The sequence below is a fragment of the Stegostoma tigrinum genome, chromosome 6 (assembly GCF_030684315.1).
Source record: "Stegostoma tigrinum isolate sSteTig4 chromosome 6, sSteTig4.hap1, whole genome shotgun sequence".
Classification (NCBI taxonomy): domain Eukaryota; kingdom Metazoa; phylum Chordata; class Chondrichthyes; order Orectolobiformes; family Stegostomatidae; genus Stegostoma; species Stegostoma tigrinum.
Window position 1 is genome coordinate 14,581,203 of NC_081359.1, and position 20,015 is coordinate 14,601,217.

The 20,015-nt window shown below is 44.8% G+C and overlaps 1 protein-coding gene across 1 annotated transcript in view; it reads left to right on the plus strand.

The window, feature by feature from the left end:
* The window catches only part of LOC125453228 (collagen alpha-5(IV) chain-like), a 189,164-nt gene that overhangs the window by 107,556 nt on the left and 61,593 nt on the right, over positions 1-20,015 (plus strand). The window contains exons 11-24 of the mRNA XM_059646446.1: positions 1,436-1,471; positions 2,371-2,412; positions 3,348-3,437; positions 6,041-6,094; positions 7,121-7,180; positions 7,778-7,822; positions 8,889-8,942; positions 11,184-11,225; positions 11,973-12,066; positions 12,175-12,210; positions 13,980-14,135; positions 16,141-16,224; positions 18,664-18,747; positions 18,894-18,964. Of these exons, the coding sequence (XP_059502429.1) occupies positions 1,436-1,471; positions 2,371-2,412; positions 3,348-3,437; positions 6,041-6,094; positions 7,121-7,180; positions 7,778-7,822; positions 8,889-8,942; positions 11,184-11,225; positions 11,973-12,066; positions 12,175-12,210; positions 13,980-14,135; positions 16,141-16,224; positions 18,664-18,747; positions 18,894-18,964 (948 nt within the window). The remainder of the gene's footprint in view (positions 1-1,435; positions 1,472-2,370; positions 2,413-3,347; positions 3,438-6,040; positions 6,095-7,120; positions 7,181-7,777; positions 7,823-8,888; positions 8,943-11,183; positions 11,226-11,972; positions 12,067-12,174; positions 12,211-13,979; positions 14,136-16,140; positions 16,225-18,663; positions 18,748-18,893; positions 18,965-20,015) is intronic.

Sequence of the window (20,015 nt, forward strand, 5' to 3'; positions counted from 1 at the left end):
TTTTTATCAACACAGCATCCAAAATATGACATCTCATGCAATGACTACCTTCAAACATTAGGTCTCTGTTCCATCCTCCAAAGGCAGTTTGCATTTTTTTTTCCCCAGTTACATTGTTGACAGGAGTCCCTGGGACCTGCGCTCTCAAACAGCAGCACCAGTCTAAATGTGCAACCATTTCACTTTCAGTAAACATGAAGGGACTTTTCACTGAGGATGGGAATGCATCTGCAAACAGAAAATGTAGATCTTCAATCAGATGCTTATTTATCCTTTTGGTCTTCAGTTGCTGTGCCACTGACTCACCATGCAGGTAATGCACCATGCAGACCAGGATGTTGGTAGATACAGGAAGGAGCCCACGATCCCACTTCATCTAGCATTCCTTCCTGGTTAAAGAAGAATACAACGTTCTGCAATCAGTGTCCACTTCTGAAGAAGGGTCACCGGACCCAAAACGTTAACTCTGATTCTTTTCTTCACAGCTGCTGCCAGACCTGCTGAGCTTTTCCAGCAACTTCTGTTTTGGTTCCTGATTTACAGCATCTGCAGTTCTTTCAGTTTCTACTCAAAGCAACATGCTTAAGATAAGAAACATATCATGTAGAAAGTTGTGCTGTGAATCTTCGTCAAAATTTTCATCTCCCAAGTAGTTATGTCTGACAAGAAAACATGACAGCGCACAGCAAGATCCCACAAGCAGAAGTACCAGTTTACTTGTAGTTTTAAGTGATGCTGGTTGAGGGTTCATCAGAGTTTTGCAGAATCATTGGGTCTTTTATCAACACTGACCACCCGATGTGTGATATGCTGCAGTTGCAGTGGTCAATCATTCAATTCAATTTATGTAGTAAACATCATTCCCTGTTATCACTTTGTATTATCCAAGCAAACAAAAAGCAACAACAGTGTCAGATTTTTAAGTGCTCTGGCTCCTATATTTTGACTAACTACATTGCTCCTGTACTATAAATTTTCTTCCTCAGGCGTAAATTGGTTTGAGTTAAGAAATAAGGATTTGGTAAGAATATTTCAATGCTGATGAAGAACTACATTGATGTATCTTTGGAGTATGTTGGGTAGATCTGATACACATCGGTGGGTGATGCTCTATACTGATGCTGAAACCTTGTAACAGTTGTTCTCATGCTCCAGCAATGAAGTGGAGGAGTCAGTAATGATTTTCTCACTTCAGCATAGGCAACCATAAGCCTGAAATTCAGTAGCCCACTCTGTCAATATCTCCCAAATTCTCTCCACCTTCATGATGCCCTGTAATAACATGCCTTTGACCTATTTCAATGATGATCTTGTGCAGTGTCATGTTTTCTTTAATAACATTCCTACGAAGCAACTTGCAATGATTTGCTACATGAAAGGCGTTAAACAACTCCAATAGCTGTTGTTAATAATCTCTTTTGATTTATTGTTCCAGGGTCCCCCAGGCATCCCTGGCCCTCCAGGACCAAAGGTAAATGATTCTATTCAGACACAGGATTGATATTATCCATAATACAGAGATTGTTAATGTTTGATATTACTGTCAGCGGCAGCATTTTCCACAAGGTCATGAATAGCCAATAAATCCACTTCCCATGATGCACTTTGGTTGATGGGCTGAGAGGTAGATTCTGCCACAATGGCCACATGTGTCATTGTCAGTTTCCATTTTGGAAATTGATGTGCATTACCAAGTTGCTGTAGCCATCTGTCATCTTGCTGGTGCACATTGGCCAATCATTTCCATGCTGTGTCAACTAGTGTCTCTCGGGCACAGGAATCCATGCTGAAAGACTTCATGCCATGCTTGCAGGCATCCTTGAAGCGGAGCTTGGGATGACCTACCAGCCTGGCCTCAACAACTTCTGGAGTTGAAACTCCCCAGTTACACTTCTGCATCGTGCTGCAAATTTATCCAAGCCAGTAATGTCACCTGTGATTGACAAATGCTGCCATAGTTGGCGACTTGGCCTCAGAGAGGACTGCCACCCCTGGTATTTTGTGAGATGAGATACCCAGAAAGTAAAGCAAAGAGGGAAGGTAGAAGTTGGGGAACTCCTTGATAGCTATGCTCAAAGCTGTGGAGCAAAGTGCTGAAGACATAGGTTAATCAGAGTCAGTAAGAACCAAAGGGATGTTTCTGAAGGCAGGTATCATCAGAAGCCAATGACGATAGCTGCTTTCTCTCAAAACACAGCATAGGCTATCACCATGGAGCATTAATAATGCCGATGTTGGTGACAATTATATTGATATCAATCTTACTATTGACATTGTTAGTTCTGATATGACTGATATCTCTGAAATTGCTGATATTATTGATATTCCTGAGGCTGACTATCTCACATTGCTTGTTTCTTTTGTCAACAGGGGAACATGGGAGTACAGTTTTATGGACCAAAGGGTCAGAAGGTAAGGAGTTATCAAAAATGTATCAATATTCTTTGGAATATTGTGTTCAATTTTGCTTTTCCTGCTACAGGAAAGATCTGAAACTTGAAAGGTTTCAGAAAAGATTTATAAGGATGTTGCCAGGGTTGGAGGGTTTGAGTTTAGGGAGAGGCTGAATAGGCTGGGGCTGTTTTCCCTGGAGTGCCAGAAGCTGAGGAGTGACCTTTATAGAGGTTGATAAAATCATGAGGGGCATGGATAGGGTACGTAGTCAAAACCTCTTCCCCAGGGTGGGGGAGCCCAAAACAAGAAGGCATAGGTTTAAGGTGAGAGGGGATGAAGGCGCAATTTTTTCATCCAGATGGTGGTGCGTGTATGGAATGAGCTGCCAGAAGAGGTGATGGAGGCTGGCACAATTACAACATTTAAAAGGCATCTGGATGGTTGGATGTACAGGAGGGGTTTAAAGGGATATGAGCCAAATACTGCCGAATGGGACTAGATTAATTTAGGATATCTGGTTGGTATGGGCAAGTTGAACCAAAGCGTCTGTTTTCATGCTGTGACTCTATGACACATGAGCCAATTCATCCAGTAAGCACAAACTAATCAACATCAATCAATTCAACAATTTTTCAATTAAAAAAAAGACTTGTCCAACTTCCTCCTCATTAACTTTGTCATTTTGAAAAGTGGGGGAGCAAATGGGATGGCAACAGAGGAGAGAGGACGATAGTGGAAGCAGGATGGTTAGGGATTCGGGGTAATGATGAGGGTTAAGCGATAAGGGCAGAATATGCGATGAGGGCAGGATGGTGCTGAGGGGAGGACTGTAAATGTGTTGAGAAGAAGCAGAAGCAAGGGCTGGAACTTTAGTTTAAGAGTGTCTGATCTGAATTTTTGTTTCACAAGAGACTGACGGAGTTCTGACATACATTTTATTTGTATTTTCAAAGGGTGAACAAGGAGTTCAAGGACCCCCAGGTCCACCTGGTAATACGGGGTCCCAAACAGGAACAACATCAAAAATCATCATAGGAGAAAAGGTTTGTTAGTTGAAACGTGTTGATTGTTGGGTCATTTTTCTATTTTCCTTTCCAGGATTATTAAGTCCACATTAGAGCTTAGCTCATGTCTATGACCTTATCAAAGCTGAAATAATACATTTACAATTCAGGCAGTTTACAAATAAAGCTTGAGGACCACTTCCTGCTGAGGGTCTTTGTCCTACAGAGACCACTCACTCACGGAGAAAGTGGGCCAACGTTTAGTGAAACAGTAATGGCCAGTTGACAGTGCCTACTGTTATTATTGTATAAATTGTCCAGTTATTTCAAGTTAACTGATTGTGAATATCTAGAATTTGCCCCTTGATTTATGCAATCCTGCAGTTTGTTTAATTTGATTTGATTTGATTTATTATTGTCACATGTACCAAGATACAAGTGAAAAGTATTGTTTTGCATGCTATCCGGAGAATTCACACCTTGCAATAAGTGCGTCAGGGTAATAGAACAGAATGCAGAATATTGTGTCACAACTACAGAGAAGATGCAGAGAAAGATTAGCTGTAATATATGCAAAGTCTGTTCATAAGTCTGATATGAACAGGGAAGAAGCCGTTCTTAAGTCTATTGGTATGTGTTTCCAAGCTTTTGTAGCTTCTACCCAATGGCAGAGGGTACAAGCAAGTATAAATGTGGTGGTAGGGGTCTTTGATGATGTTGGCTGCTTTCCCAAGGCAGTGGGAAGGGTAGATGGAGTCATTGGAAGGAACACTGGTTTTCATGATGGACTGAATTACGTTCACAACTCTTTGTAAAAACAGTATCTCACCTCCTCAAGCTCCCTATTATGTTTAAAAACTTACCACATTTGCTCACTAATTACCCATTTAAGCCACTGCAGGAACCTAGAACTGGGAATAAATTGCATAAATACTTCCCTGTTGATGCAATAATTGTTCCTGCAATGTCCACTCAACATTGACTAGTCCCAAAAGAAAAAACATTTATACAGGTTATAAGTTGTTCATAGCTATTAAAAAGAATTTAGCTTTATGTATTTGTTATTTTCCAATGTGTCACCTTTTCTCTCATTAATCCAATTTTTCCTTCTCGTTATTCTTCTTTCTATCTCTGATCTGCCTCTGAACTCACCCAGTGCCCTTCTCCAGTATCGCTCTGTTTTCTTGCTCAGTCGTTACATCAGGTTGGTTAAGGGAGTGACTGCAGGTGGATTGACATCCCATGTGCACAATTACCCTCACCCTGCTATTATCAGCTCATTATCCAGTCTAGGGTAAGGCATGTACAAAGTAAAGTTTGAGGGAACGTCTAACAGCTAGGAACACAGACCAATGTTTGCACAGATTGGTTTAGAAGCAGTCCCTTATATAAATTGGTTCCCTGGTCCTGTTGGTCTGCATAAGGTCAAACAACATAGCCTGCTCAATATTATCATATCATTACCCTCCTCGCATCCAGCCCTCAACCTTCCCTTTCACCAAGACATGTATAAAATGTAACCACTCCGTTTAACTTGTCATTCCTTCTCTTGTTGAGATGGAGAGAATATTTGAACTTTCTCGGCTACTTACTTGATGCCAATTCCTGATTGGGAGAATGTTCACTGTCACTTCAGGGAAAGTTATGGCAATGTAATTCACCAACAATTTCAGGAGAAAGGAGAAATAATTTCTTCCCACACACAGGGCTGGGATTGTGAGCTGGCATTTTCCTCTGAAAGGCAGTAAATCTCTGCCTTCTGGATTATTAGTTACACTGAGTCCCGTTCACCCAGCATCTGCTACTCACACTGACCAATGTTGGCTTCTAATCCAACAACACCTTCAATGTACATTGTCTCTTTTTTTTCAAACCTCTTTGCAACCATGCCCAGCCCTGCAACCATCCAACTTAACCATGCTTCTTCATTTCTGACCACAAAAGCATCTTTGATGTTAACTGTTTCATTGTTGACACTGTGCCTTTTGCTGCCTGTGATCTGGAAATTCCTTTCCATCCCTCTCCACCCACTCTCCCTTTTTGTTTCACGCTCACAGCCCCTTTTGAGACACTACTTTCTTTGGCCAGCCTTTGTGATCACGGTGGCTCAGTGGTTAGCACTGCAGCCTCACAGCACCAGGGACCCGGGTTCAATTCCAATCTTGGGTAACTGTCTGTGTGGAGTTTGCACGTGCTCTCTATGTCTGCGTGGGTTTCCTCTAGGTGCTCCAGCTTCCTCCCACAGTCCAAAGATGTGCAGGCTAGGTGGATCAGCCATACTAAATTGTCCGTAGTGTTCAGGGGTGTGAGGGTTATAGGGGGATGGGTCTGGGTGGGATGCTCCAAGGGGTGGTGTGGGCTTGTTGAGCCGAAGGGCCTGTTTCCACACTGTAGGGAATCTAATCTCATACCAATGTATGCAATAAGCAGGTGGGGCTAGTTTAATTTCGGATAATGGTTGACTTGGACTGAAAGGTCTCTATGACTCAGCATCAAATTGTGTTTGAGAACACTCCCGTGAATCACTCTGGAATATTTTACTCTGCTTAAAGGTTTGGTATCCAATAAATATGTAATAAAATATATATTTTAGTAGACACAAATTCTGATCATCTCCTTCTGATTTATTGATCCATTTTCAGGGTCAGAAAGGTGATCAAGGGTCACCAGGACCTAGGGGCTTCCGTGGCAGCCCTGTAAGTATGAAGATGAATCTGCTCGATTAACCTATAATTAGATTGACACTTTTGTTTGTGTGGAACCAATGTCTCACTCTTGTTTTTTTAGAATTTTTGGTCACACTCCTCGTATCAACATTAAGCGTCATTTTAATCCAAAATTTCCACACAAACAACAACATTTCCAAGCTGCTACTGTCCAGTTGGAGATCAAGGAATTTCCTCCATGATTTTCCAGAATGGAAGAGTGGGTTAATGCATTTGCAAGTTGCGAGTTTGTTATCCAGAATGCTTGATTGCATACCCTTGTCTCAAAAAAATTGATCAATGACTTACTTTGAAACATGGCAAACTTTGTTTTAACCAGCATCCTATGAACCAGCTCTCCGGTAAACTGGTGAAAATTATATGCCTCAAATACCACAAATTTACGGTATTTCTCTGTCCAGTTAGCATAGTTCTTCAATTTATTTACTTCAATGTAAGTATACTCATTGTTCAATCAAATGGCTACACGAAACATCAAAGACGATTCAATTTTGAGTCAATTTCTCCTGATATACCAGTGCAGTGTCGGAGTGGTCAGTTGAGGTTGTGAGTGAAAAGGCTCTCTGCTGTTAGTTTTATTTCAGGAAAAGTTGCATTATTATTTAAGTGATTTATGCTGTAAGTAAAATGTAAGTAGCATGTATATCCCTGCATTACGTTTCTATTACCTACCGTGTAGAGCTCTTGATTATCTGGACCACTCCCAGACCACTTGGTGCCGGTTCATAAGTAGTTTGCTGTAACACAATCAACCTTCGTAAACTTCTGTGTCAAAATTTAAGTTTACCACAACACGCCATTATTTCTTGTCGTGGGACATGAATCTGGCCACTCAGCAACAGACCACAGGCTGAATACTACAGAATATTTAAATTACTCCTTAAAACTAGAGGTCTGTGAAATGAAGCCCCCAAAAGGTTAGGTGCTCCTTGAGATTCCTGTTAGTGCAAGTTTAGGAATGTTACTAATTTCAAGTGTCTGCTTGTGTTTCAAAAGGGTCCTTCGATTATTGGAATGAAGGGGAATAAAGGAGAGTTGGGAGAACCAGGGAAACGTGTAAGTGAAGCAATTGTACGTTTTGTAATTCGTTCCTGGAAAGTGAGTGTCACTGACTGTCCAGCATTTAAAGCCCTTCCCTAATAACTTGGAGGAGGTGGTGGTGAACTGTTTTCTTGAATTTGATAGCACTGAATGACTTGCTAGGTCAGAGGGCAGTGAACAGTCAAACTTGTTGCCGTGAGACTGGAGTCACATATAAACCCAGATTGAATAGGGATCTTAAGCTGCCTTCCATAAAGCTCTTCATTGAAAGAGTTGGATATTCTGGTACCCTCCAACAGTTTTTCATTCTCTGTAGCATGCTCCATGTGAGCTCTGCACCACATTGAGTTACAGAACCATACCATAGGGAAGCTGAGCGTAAAAGGGATACATTTGTCATGTGGGCACAGGTTGAGGCGTTGAGGTTAAGCAGGATAGAAGATGCTTCAGATTCTCAAACTTCCTTCCCAATCCTTCCTCTTTTTAATCTCTGCAGGTTGTTGATAATTTTGCAGAAAGCGTTTGCTTCCTGGGAATTAGTGCAAACTGTTTGCTTTTGCCGAGCCTTGTGCAGTTTATACCTAACGCAGTGTTGTTGAACTAATTTCACAGGGTAAACCTGGAAAAGACGGTGAACCGGGTCTCCCAGGACGTGATGTAAGTCCTGAACTTAGCCTTTCATTAGACACCAGTCCTAGACTGACTGGTAACACCTAGATACTGCACTTACTCTAACTGAAACCAATAAACTACACTTAATGACTTGAGCTTTTAAAAATCCTTGTGCCAAGGGAAATTATTGTGCTGCCTGGAAGTGATAGCATGGTCCTTCCATGTGGCAGCACACAATGAGTCAAGAACTTAATATTCCTGCTGATTCAAGGACTCAGAGTGTGAACCCCTCTTTCAATAGAAATTGGTGCAACACAGTGTGGAGCTGGAGGAACACAGCAAATTCAGAAATTTCTGAAGAAGGTCCCAGCTCAAAACGTCAGCTTTCCTGCTCCTCTGATGCCTGGCCTACTGTGTTCCTCTAGCTCCACACTGTGTTATCTCTGACTCCAACATCTGCAGGTGTTACTATCTCTTGGTGTAACACTACCTTATTCTGAAGGATCTGGCTATTGTCAGTGGCTGTTTAAGAGGGAATTAATCAGGAGCTGTGCAAGACGTCCACACGAAACTATATAACATGTTTTCAGAGGCACACAGAGTGCTGCTGACGCACTCCAGCTGCAAGTGGTATCTGTGCTAACTAAATTCATCTGTCAAAAGTTAGATTTCAAGAGACAATTAGACATGATGACAGGAGAATGTCCAGTTAGAGAAGGAAGGTTGCGAATGTTTGGAATTGTCTATCAGACAACCAGCACAAACCTGTGAGATAGTAGGAACTGCTGATGCTGGAGTCTCAGATAATTGCAGTGTGGAGCTGGATGAACACAGCAGGCCAGGCGGCATCAGAGGAGCAGGAAAGCTGATGTTTCGGGTCTGAAGAAGGATCCAGATCTGAATCATCAGCTTTTCTGCTCCACTGATGCTGCTTGGACTGCTGTGTTCATCCAGCTCTACACCTTGGTTTTTCAGCACAATGCCGTGACCTCTTCAGATTGCATTCAAATATCAGCCAAGAGAAGACAATTCTAAAGATGTTTTTGGAGCTTTAAATACCAAGCGTTGGTGAAAGCTGAGAAAATTAATCTTATTTGGTTTTATTTTATAGGGCCAGCGAGGTGACCCAGGATATCCAGGTCTCCCAGGACGGGATGGTCCCAAGGTAAAACAGCCTGTTTCCTCGATTTGCCTGGATGGGTGGCGAGAGGGATGGAAGGGTGTTGGAAGGTGTGATGAAGTGAGGATTGGGGAAGGGAACTCACATCAGCAGAGTGGAGGAAAGGAAGGATATATAGGCTCTTTATAATGAGCTTTCAGTGCTGTAGAATATAACAAAGAATTTCCACATCCGTTTGACAAATTTTTGATCACAGCAACCCTGGTCCCACCCTTCGCCCTCAACTTCAGGTCTTTCTTCTCGATATGACACCCCCTTCCTACCTTGTCACTTTCCCATTCATTGACGTGCTGGGGCTGATGGCCCATAGTGTGAGCTACTGCTTTCTGATCCAGCCTTCTCTCTCCTGTCCTCTCCTGTCCTCTCTTCTCCTCTCGGTGATGATGTAGGTGGTTGGTGGTGATCTCTTATCCTGAGACCCCACAATTTGACCTGATATTTTCTCCCTGGATGCTGCATGAGTGACAGTGACAGAAGTGGGAGTGTCACAGCAAGAGTAACAGAACGAGAGTGGTAGAGCAAGAGTGAGAGTGACAGAGTGGGATTGACAGAGACTGATGAAGTGATGGAGTAAGAGTACAGAGTGAGAGTCTCAGAGTGACAGAGTGAGAGTGACAGAGTGGGAACGACAGAGACTGATGGAGTGATGGAGCAAGAGTACAGACTGAAAGTGACGGACCAAGAGTGACGGAGTGAGCATGACGGAGTGTCAGTGACAGAGTGTCAGTGACAGAGTGAGGTTAACGGAGTGACAGTGACGAAATGAGAGTGAAGGAGTGAAAGTGATAGAGATGATAGAGAGAAAGACTTCTGAGATTGGACATGAAGCACATAAAAGCACATGCAGACTTACCAACTCACACGCTATGCAATGTGGACACATGCCTTTTCCACTGAACCCTCCCTCTCAAAATCGATCCAGATGTGGTGCCAGAAGAAGAGGAACACAAGGCTAAAAGCCCACTCACTTCTAATCCTTTCACTTTCATACCAATTCCACGAGGTCAGTTTGGAATTTGTGCCACCATAAAAATTGAATTGAACTCCTTTGCATCATCCCAGTTCCCTTCCTTTCCTGGTGACCAAGATTTGGGATATGGTCAGTTTCTTTATGTCTGCTTCTTAAGTTAAAAAATGGAAAAAAAAGGATGTTCTATCAATTCTGCCGCTTGGCAATTTTTAGAGGTCATTTTTATGCATCAGTCAAAATATCAGTTTATTACTTTAACATTTATTTTTATTTTTGCTTAGCAAATTTTTTGTTCTCTCTGTTTTCTCTGCACCTTGATTTTCTATTTTGAAAATAATGCTTAATTTGAGCTGACCAAATCTCAGGCAGCTGATGCTGGGATTCTTGCTAAAGGACAACGAGAGGCTCAAATGAAGTCTGATTCCTTTTCTGGAAGGATGGGGAAAGGGGTAATGTTTGCTCCTATAAAAATAGGAAGCTTTGGCAATGGTCAGTAAGTCTGGCAGGCTCACTGCAGAGAGAGGTAGAGGTTAGTGAATCATCATCAGAATGAGTGCAGATTGCAGAATTGAAGCATTTACCCTGTTTCTTAGTCAGAGATGCCGCCTGACAGAGTGAGTGCTTCCAATGTTTCCTTGTGATATTTCTGATTTTCACTATCTGCAGTATTTCGCTGTTTTGTAATGCCCTCTATGCTGAGCATTTGTAAGGTTAATTAAGTTAAATCTAAATGTTAAAATAGTTACTACCCAATCCAAAATGTTAATTTTACAACTAAGAAAAAGATCTTTTGACATTGCCCACTGGATATTGCGTACAGTCAAGTACAAAGTAATGGAATAGGTTGCATAATATGAATGATCAAGTTGTGTGTGATTGTCTGATAAAGCCACGGTTGCAATTTGTATTGGACTGAAATCTATGATTTTATAAATCAAGGAATCAAGGCCAATTTGATAAATTGTAAATGTGTTTCTGAATTCTGGGCAGCTACAAGATGGAGGGGTAAAGTTTTGGTCAGTGTTTGGAGATGGAAACAATAGAAACACCACGGACTATCATTTGTCTCCCTGGCCCTTGGTGCAGGAGAGGAGAGATTCTGACATTGATCACTCACAGAAAATTACAGTTTCAAGCATTTGGATCTTAAAATCAACATCTAAATGTCTACCCTGTCTATGAATTAACTTCCATTCTGTTGTCTGGATTTGTGCAACTTTGAAAATGACAGATATGTGTGTTTATCTTTCCACTAGGGAGAGAAAGGCAACCGTGGCATTGAGGGTCCTCCAGGTGTTGTAAGTATCTGAAAAGGTCACAATGAAAAGCTGTACATTAACACAGCGCATTGGAACTTGTTCTTTAAAATTGTGCAGATTTCTAATTGCAAAAACATAAAAGGGGAATTTTAACCACAAGTGGAGGGGGTGTGGGGGGAGGTGGCAAGAGAGGGTGGAAGGGGCTAAAATGCTAAAGAGAACAGAATCCGGATACAAACACATCCTGTTCTAGTTTGAACTAAGGTGCGTTAGTTGCCAGGCAACCAATAAACACCAAGGAGGCAGGCTATCACCTTAAATGTGTTAACAAGATTGTGAAACACAGTTATTCAGATTTCTGAAACTGGACGAGACATTCCCAGACCAGGAGAAAGCCAACAGCTAAACCCAGATGAGCACTGGGAGATACATGAGGTTATTGTTTTTTCATTTACCTCCTGTGAACTGATCTGAGAGATTTCTGGATCAGGACACCCCTCTCCCCACTGCTGGGGACATCTGGATTCCTCCCCAGACCACACTCTGACTCACTGGTTGGGGTCTGAGAGCCAATGCACCACTTGAGGCCTATGCAAACGCTCTTTGCCCCAAAGTTACGCACACGCACACACACACACGCACACACACACAGACAGACACGCGCACACACACAAAACCCATTGTAGCACTGAATAACTTCAGCAAAGACAGTCAGACTAGTACACTGACTCCACCATCCACACTGACAGGAATCACTATTTGCTAACCATTGCTTTTCTATCCCAGATTGTAGATGCAGCTGGAAACGTTATTTATGGGACCAGAGGAAATCCTGGTGACCCGGGTCCACCTGGGAAACAAGGTGAACGAGGTCCTCCAGGTATGGCATCTTATTAACGATAATTGACTACATTCAATAGGACTCAATTGAGAATCCATTGAAAAAGTATCAATACGATTAAAACATTTGCATCTTTCCATCCTCCAGGCCCCCCGGGATTTGCAGGAGAACCAGGCCCTCCAGGTAAAGGAGTGTGAAGCTTTGTGGGGGAACAGTGATGCTACAGGCCTAAATTCAAATAGGTTGATTATGAAATCAATTTATCTGAGAGGCTTTGCAGAGCCAAAGCATAGATCTTCCAATGCCACAACCTGGTAACAAATCTCACAAATGGGGTACAAGGTCACCTGAGATTATACACCAGGAGTAAAGGTACACCTGAAATATACACCAGGGCCACTGGTATACCTGAGATTATACACCAGAAATACAGGTATACATGAGATTATACACTAGGGGTACAGGTACACCTGAGAGTACACGCCAGGAACACAGGTACAGATGAGATAATACACCGGGGTACAGGTACACCTGAGATTATACACCAGAAATACAGGTATACATGAGATTATACACCAGGGGAACAGATACACCTACAAGCATACACTGGGAGTTGAAGTACAAGTGGGATGATACAAGTCAGTTAGAAATGGGTAACAAAAGCTGGCCTTACAAGTGATGCCTGCATCCCATCATGAATAAAAGAAAACTAAGGTCCAAATATGGTGAGGGTGCCAAAATGAGTTAGAACACAAATATTTGAGATAATGGGAACTGCAGATGCTGGAGATTCCAAGATAATAAAATGTGAGGCTGGATGAACACAGCAGGCCAAGCAGCATCTCAGGAGCACAAAAGCTGACGTTTCGGGCCTAGACCCTTCATCAGAGAGGGGGATGGGGGGAGGGAACTGGAATAAATAGGGAGAGAGGGGGAGGCGGACCGAAGATGGAGAGTAAAGAAGATAGGTGGAGAGGGTGTAGGTGGGGAGGTAGGGAGGGGATAGGTCAGTCCAGGGAAGACGGACAGGTCAAGGAGGTGGGATGAGGTTAGTAGGTAGCTGGGGGTGCGGCTTGGGGTGGGAGGAAGGGATGGGTGAGAGGAAGAACCGGTTAGGGAGGCAGAGACAGGTTGGACTGGTTTTGGGATGCAGTGGGTGGAGGGGAAGAGCTGGGCTGGTTGTGTGGTGCAGTGGGGGGGAGGGGATGAACTGGGCTGGTTTAGGGATGCAGTAGGGGAAGGGGAGATTTTGAAACTGGTGAAGTCCACATTGATGCCATTAGGCTGCAGGGTTCCCAGGCGGAATATGAGTTGCTGTTCCTGCAACCTTCGGGTGGCATCATTGTGGCAGTGCAGGAGGCCCATGATGGACATGCCATCTAAAGAATGGGAGGGGGAGTGGAAATGGTTTGTGACTGGGAGGTGCAGTTGTTTGTTCCTCTCACCCATCCCTTCCTCCCACCCCAAGCTGCACCCCCATCTACCTACTAACCTCATCCCACCTCCTTGACCTGTCTGTCTTCCCTGGACTGACCTATCCCCTCCCTACCTCCCCACCTACACTCTCTCCACCTATCTTCTTTACTCTCCATCTTCGGTCTGCCTCCCCCTCTCTCCCTATTTATTCCAGTTCCCTCCCCCCATCCCCCTCTCTAATGAAGGGTCTAGGCCCGAAACGTCAGCTTTTGTGCTCCTGAGATGCTGCTTGGCCTGCTGTGTTCATCCAGCCTCACATTTTATTATCTTAGAACACAAATATTTGACTTTTAGCCACTCCTAAAAGAGGCATTTGATTCTTTCTCATATGCAAATAACTAAGATAACGTGCCCTCAGGTTCCCTGTTTGCAACTCTGACCAGTTTCTTGGCCTTTGTTTCAGGTTCTAGACGTCTTTCAATCCTCAAGTGGCCTTGCAATCAGATTAATTTCGTTTGATTTTGCTCACCATCTAGGTCTCTCATTGCAAGGTGAGAAAGGTCTCCCAGGGTTCACAGGTGAACGAGGTCAGAAAGGAGACAAGGGTGATCCTGGATTATCGCTGTCAGGTTTACCAGGAAAGGATGGTTTAAGGGGCCTCCCTGGGCCCCCCGGACCCCCAGGACCTGCAGGTACACCGATGATTAGACTGGGGCTACTGAGAGTCCCTGTACTGAGCCCTGCACAGTACATTCAGGACTGTGAATGTATTCACACAAACATTCTGGCACAGATAATGTCAGAGAACTTTCCTGTTTTTGGGCAAACTGCAGTGGGTCCGACATCAGGTAAGGTAAACAAATGATCCAAACCAAAGCCTCCCTCCGACTCGGAACCGCCCACAGAGCTTATTGACAATTTCAATCAGTGGCTTCCAATCACAGGCTGCAATGATCCACAAAGAAGACCCATCACTTTCTCAAAGCACTCAGCACATGCAAGCATATATCAAGGTATGCATCCTGTGAATGAACAATATAATCGCCCTTACTTTACACAGACAAATATCCTTGTTGAGTGTGAAACTGGAATTGTGAAACTCCTCACGCTGAATATTTGATTGATAGAAAGACAAAGAAGTATCACACCCATGTCGGACCTGGACCACATTCTCATTGTGCTGTAATGTAATGAATCACACCAATGCAGTACTGAGGGAGCGCTGCACTGTCAGAGGGTCAGTACTGAGGGAGCGCTGCACTGTCAGAGGGTCAGTACTGAGGGAGCGCTGCACTGTCAGAGGGTCAGTGCTGAGGGAGCGCTGCACTGTCAGAGGGTCAGTACTGAGGGAGCGCTGCACTGTCAGAGGGTCAGTACTGAGGGGGCGCTGCACTGTCAGAGGGTCAGTACTGAGGGAGCACTGCACTGTCAGAGAGTCAGTACTGAGGGAGCGCTGCACTGTCAGAGGGTCAGTACTGAGGGAGTGCTGCACTGTCAGAGGGTCAGTACTGAGGGAGCGCTGCACTGTCAGAGGGTCAGTACTGAGGGAGCGCTGCACTGTCAGAGGGTCAGTACTGAGGGAGTGCTGCACTGTCAGAGGGTCAGTACTGAGGGAGTGCTGCACTGTCAGAGGGTCAGTACTGAGGGAGTGCTGCACTGTCAGAGGGTCAGTACTGAGGGAGTGCTGCACTGTCAGAGGGTCAGTACTGAGGGAGCGCCGCACTGTCAGAGGATCAGTGCTGAGGGAGCGCTGCACTGTCAGAGGGTCAGTACTGAGGGAGCGCCGCACTGTCAGAGGGTCAGTACTGAGGGAGTGCTGCACTGTCAGAGGGACAGTACTGAGGGAGCGCTGCACTGTCAGAGGGACAGTACTGAGGGAGCGCTGCACTGTCAGAGGGTCAGTGCTGAGGGAGTGCTGCACTGTCAGAGGGTCAGTACTGAGGGAGTGCTGCACTGTCAGAGGGTCAGTACTGAGGGAGCGCTGCACTGTCAGAGGGTCAGTACTGAGGGAGTGCTGCACTGTCAGAGGGACAGTACTGAGGGAGCGCTGCACTGCCAGAGGGTCAGTACTGAGGGAGTGCTGCACTGTCAGAGGGTCAGTGCTGAGGGAGCGCTGCACTGTCAGAGGGTCAGTACTGAGGGAGCGCCGCACTGTCAGAGGGTCAGTACTGAGGGAGCGCTGCACTGTCAGAGGGACACTACTGAGGGAGCGCTGCACTGTCAGAGGGTCAGTGCTGAGGGAGCGCTGCACTGTCAGAGGGTCAGTACTGAGGGAGTGCTGCACTGTCAGAGGGTCAGTACTGAGGGAGCGCTGCACTGTCAGAGGGTCAGTACTGAGGGAGCGCTGCACTGTCAGAGGGTCAGTACTGAGGGAGTGCTGCACTGTCAGAGGGTCAGTACTGAGGGAGCGCGGCACTGTCAGAGGGACAGTACTGAGGGAGCGCTGCACTGTCAGAGGGTCAGTACTGAGGGAGTGCAGCACTGTCAGAGGGTCAGTACTGAGGGAGTGCTGCACTGTCAGAGGGTCAGTACTGAGGGAGTGCTGCACTGTCAGAGGGTCAGTACTGAGGGAGGGAGCGCTGCACAGTCAGAGGGTCAGTACTGAGGGAGGGAGCGCTGCACAGTCAGAGGAACAATACTGAGGTAATACTGAAGATTTTCAGCAATTTCTAATTGTCTAATCTCATGTTGTTTCAGTGTCTATTGAGAATTGTCGAAGTTTTCCAGGGCTACCTGGACCTGTCGGACCACCAGGTTTACCAGGAGAGGCTGGACTGAAAGGTCAGCTTATATTCAGAGATATTGATGATGCAGAATTGACCATTGAATCTGCTCTGTTCCACAATTTCTCAGCAGATTCACCCTTTGCCAGCATACATGGATCTTCTTGGATTGATTGCTTCATGCTAAAATCTAACCTGTAGAACCTTTCAGGACAGACGGCTGAGACCTGAAAGCAGCCTGAGCTTTTCAATCTGCTGGGCCTCCTGCCTGTGTGGGACTCCCACCATCACTGGGAACGTATTTGGGTTGGGGGGATGCGGAGAGGTGGATGTGGGGGAGGGGCCTGTAGGAGCGGTAGTGGTTTGGGGCATGCAGACTGTTAAGGATTACAGTGTTGGGTTGGGCCTCTCCCTTAAAGTATCAGTCAGGTTGAACGTAGATAGTCAGGGAGCAGGGAGGCTGCCCAGTGCATTTAACATGCCCCTTTGCCTTCAGAACCACTGGTAAGGGCTGGGCTGGCCATACCCAAACATTTGTAGAGGTTTGGAGCTCCCTCCTGTGAATGTAGATTGATGCTGGATCACTGGTTCATTTTGAATTGGAGATTGGTGAATTTTTTGTTTACCAAAGGGGCTGTGGAGTTCCTCTAGGACATCATTGACTGATTAGCCTCATCCTGTCCATTAGTTCCACGTCCCATTTTTCCATCAACTCAGGGAAAAAACTGTCCCCAGTCTCAGATCATCCTGCCACCGATTCAACAGTTTCTCCCTGTTTGCTCTGTCAAAATCCCTCATAATTGCGAATGCCTCAGTTAAATCTTCTGCTCAGCCTTCTCTACTCAAAGAACAACAATGCTGGTTTCTCCAGTCTCCCTGTGCAACTGAGATAGGTCATTTTGAAGATTGTGAAGATTGAAGCTATAATGAGCTGAGACTCTCTGATAACAATGTTTTAAGATGCAGTGAGGAACTGGAAAAGAGCAGAAAGATCTAGGGGGAGAGATAATAGGAACTGCAGATGCTGGAGAATCCAAGATAACAAGGTGTGGAGCTGGATGAACACAGCAGGCCAAACAGCATCTTAGGAGCAGGAAAACTGACATTTCGGACCTAGGGTCTAGGCTTGAAACATCAGCTTTCCTGCTCCTAAGGTGCTGCTTGGCCTGCTGTGTTCATCCAGTTCTACACTTTGTTATCTAGAAAGATCTAGGGGCCCTTGTAGAAAATAAAACTTAGTGGACTGCAAAAAGAAATACAAAAAAATACATTAATGGAAAATTTGCCTTTAACTAAAAGTGACTAGAATACAAAGCAGTAGCAGTTAAATTTGATTTAATTGGGGTTTTAGTTAGACTCCACTTGAAGTAACATGTTCAGCTCAGGATATCAACAAAGATATACTGGTCACAAAGGGTGGTGTGATGGCTCAGTGATTAGCACTGCTGCCTTTCAGCACTGGGGACCTGAGTTCAATTTCACCCTTGGATGGCCGTCTGCGTTGTGTGTGGGTGTTCTCCCTATGTCTACATGGATTTCCTCCCACAGTCCAAAGATATGCAGGTTAGGTGGATTGGCCGTGCTAAATTGCCCATAGTGTGCAGGCTTGGTGGATAAACCTGGGAAAATGTAGGGTTAGAGGGAGAGGGCAGGGGTATCATCTGAGTGGGATGCTGTCTTGAGTGTTGGTGTGTACTCAGTGGGCCAAATGACCAGCTTCGAAACTGTAGGGATTTTAGTTGCTTACCTCAACAGAGTGTTTTTACCTGGTGGCAATATTTGTATAACCTCTTTTGACCAATGAAACTGGGTGTGCATATTGTGGCATTACCAACTCCAGTGGATATTTATTACAAACAACTGTTACACCCAAAAGTTACATCGCTAAAGCACAACAAAGAGGGTGCATTTCCAGTAGCCTGTTGTGCTTCAAGGTGATTGAAGATGTGGTGGATAATGAGACTTCTGTCCCCTCAGGCCACATGCTTAGATACGGTGGTGATATCATGAGCATGCCTCTTAAAGACACACTGACTGTGAAACGTAACACAATAAAGAATGCTGCTGGGGCTGGAATTGTTAAACTATGAGGACAGGACCCACAGCTGAGGCTTGATCTCCTCTAGAAGATTAAAGAATGAGGAGATTAAGATGATTAAAGAAATTGATATGGGAGATAGAGAGAAATGGTTGGGGGTTGGGGAAATACAGAAGAAGGGGGCTGACCCTTAGAAGTAAGGGTGATGGTCTTTTAAATACAAAGGAGAGTGGAACTGTGCACTCAGCTGTCGCAATAAACATTTCACAACTGAGGATGGTAGATTTCTGTTGGGTAAGGGGGTGAAAGGTACAGAACCGGGAGAAGAGGATAGAGTTAAGGTATAAACTAGTCTTGATCAAATTAGTAATGGGAAGTGACTTAATGAGGTTCATGGGCTCCTCCAACAAGAGCCAAAGTAAACAGCAAGGCCCTTTAACTGTCTCGATTTTCCTACAGGTGCCAAGGGTGATACTTGTTTCCACTGTAACTTCACTGCTCTACCCGGACCACAGGGACACCCAGGACCTCCTGGAAGGACAGGTGAGTGACTGGCAGGTGCAGCTTGAGATGATAGCAATGCCTTTCTGAGAGGGCACAACACCCACCCCCCCCCCCTCCCCCCCACCCCCACAAGTCACAGAAACAAGCTTTCATTTCTAAGTCCCATTATTCCCTGTGTTTTACAGGTGAGCCCGGAATTCCAGGGTCTAAGGGAGACCGTGGTCCGCCAGGAAGAGTGGGATTCCCAGGTCAACCTGTGAGTATTCTCAACATCCAATCTGTCACCAGTCTGGGTTCCTGGACAGTGTGTTTTCTGATACAGCCATTCCACTGTGTCATCGCAGAAAGCTACAGTAAATGTTTGTAAATGATCTAGCATTGAAAAGTTTCAGAAAAGCTTGAAGTGGCTGAGTAGGTATGGAGGAGGTGTGACCTTTACAATGATGAAAGGGTTGGATTGAGGCCTCGGGCAATTGTCTGTGTGGAGTTTGCACATTCTCCCCGTGTCTGCATGGGTTTCCTCCGGGTGCTCCAGTTTCCTCCCACAGTCCAAAGATGTGCAGGTTAGGGTGGACTGGCCAGGTTAAATTGTCCATAGTGTCTAGGGATATGTAGGCTAGATGTATTATCTATGGGAAATGCTGGGTTACAGGGATAGGACAGGGGGTGTGGGTCTGGGTAGGATGCTTTTTGGAGGGTCAGTATGCACTCAATGGGCTAAACAGTCTGCTCTCACACTGCAGTGATTCTGATTCTCCGATTCTGTGATCTGTCAGACCTGGAGGCCATAACTATAAGATAGTCACTAACTAACCCAATGGCAAATTCAGGAGAAAATTCTTCCTCCTGGTGGAAAGATGGAACTCTCTACCACAGGGAATGGTTGAGGAGAACAGTTCAAGGGACACTGGATAAACACAAAGGAGAAAGGAATGGAAGGATGTGGTGAAAGGATGAGATGAATTCTGGAGACAGTCACACAGATAATTAGACCGAATACCAGTTGATTCAGTGTAAGTTTAGAGACAGTTACTTGGTACAGATCTTGAAAGTGGCTGAAAAGAGAGGAATGTCAGAACTTTCTATCTAGTGCTGGGGACAAACACAGGAAATGTTCCGAGTTAAAGGAAGGGACGCATTGATAAACAGGCCCCACGACTCCAGTAGTCACACCATTAGTGTAAATGCATTGACTGATTCAATCACTTACACGGGAAATTACTGGTTTTGTGTACTGCTAACACAAAATAATCAATTTATTACAATAGCACCTTTTTCTTAAAACTGGGGCAAAAAACAGCAGTTAA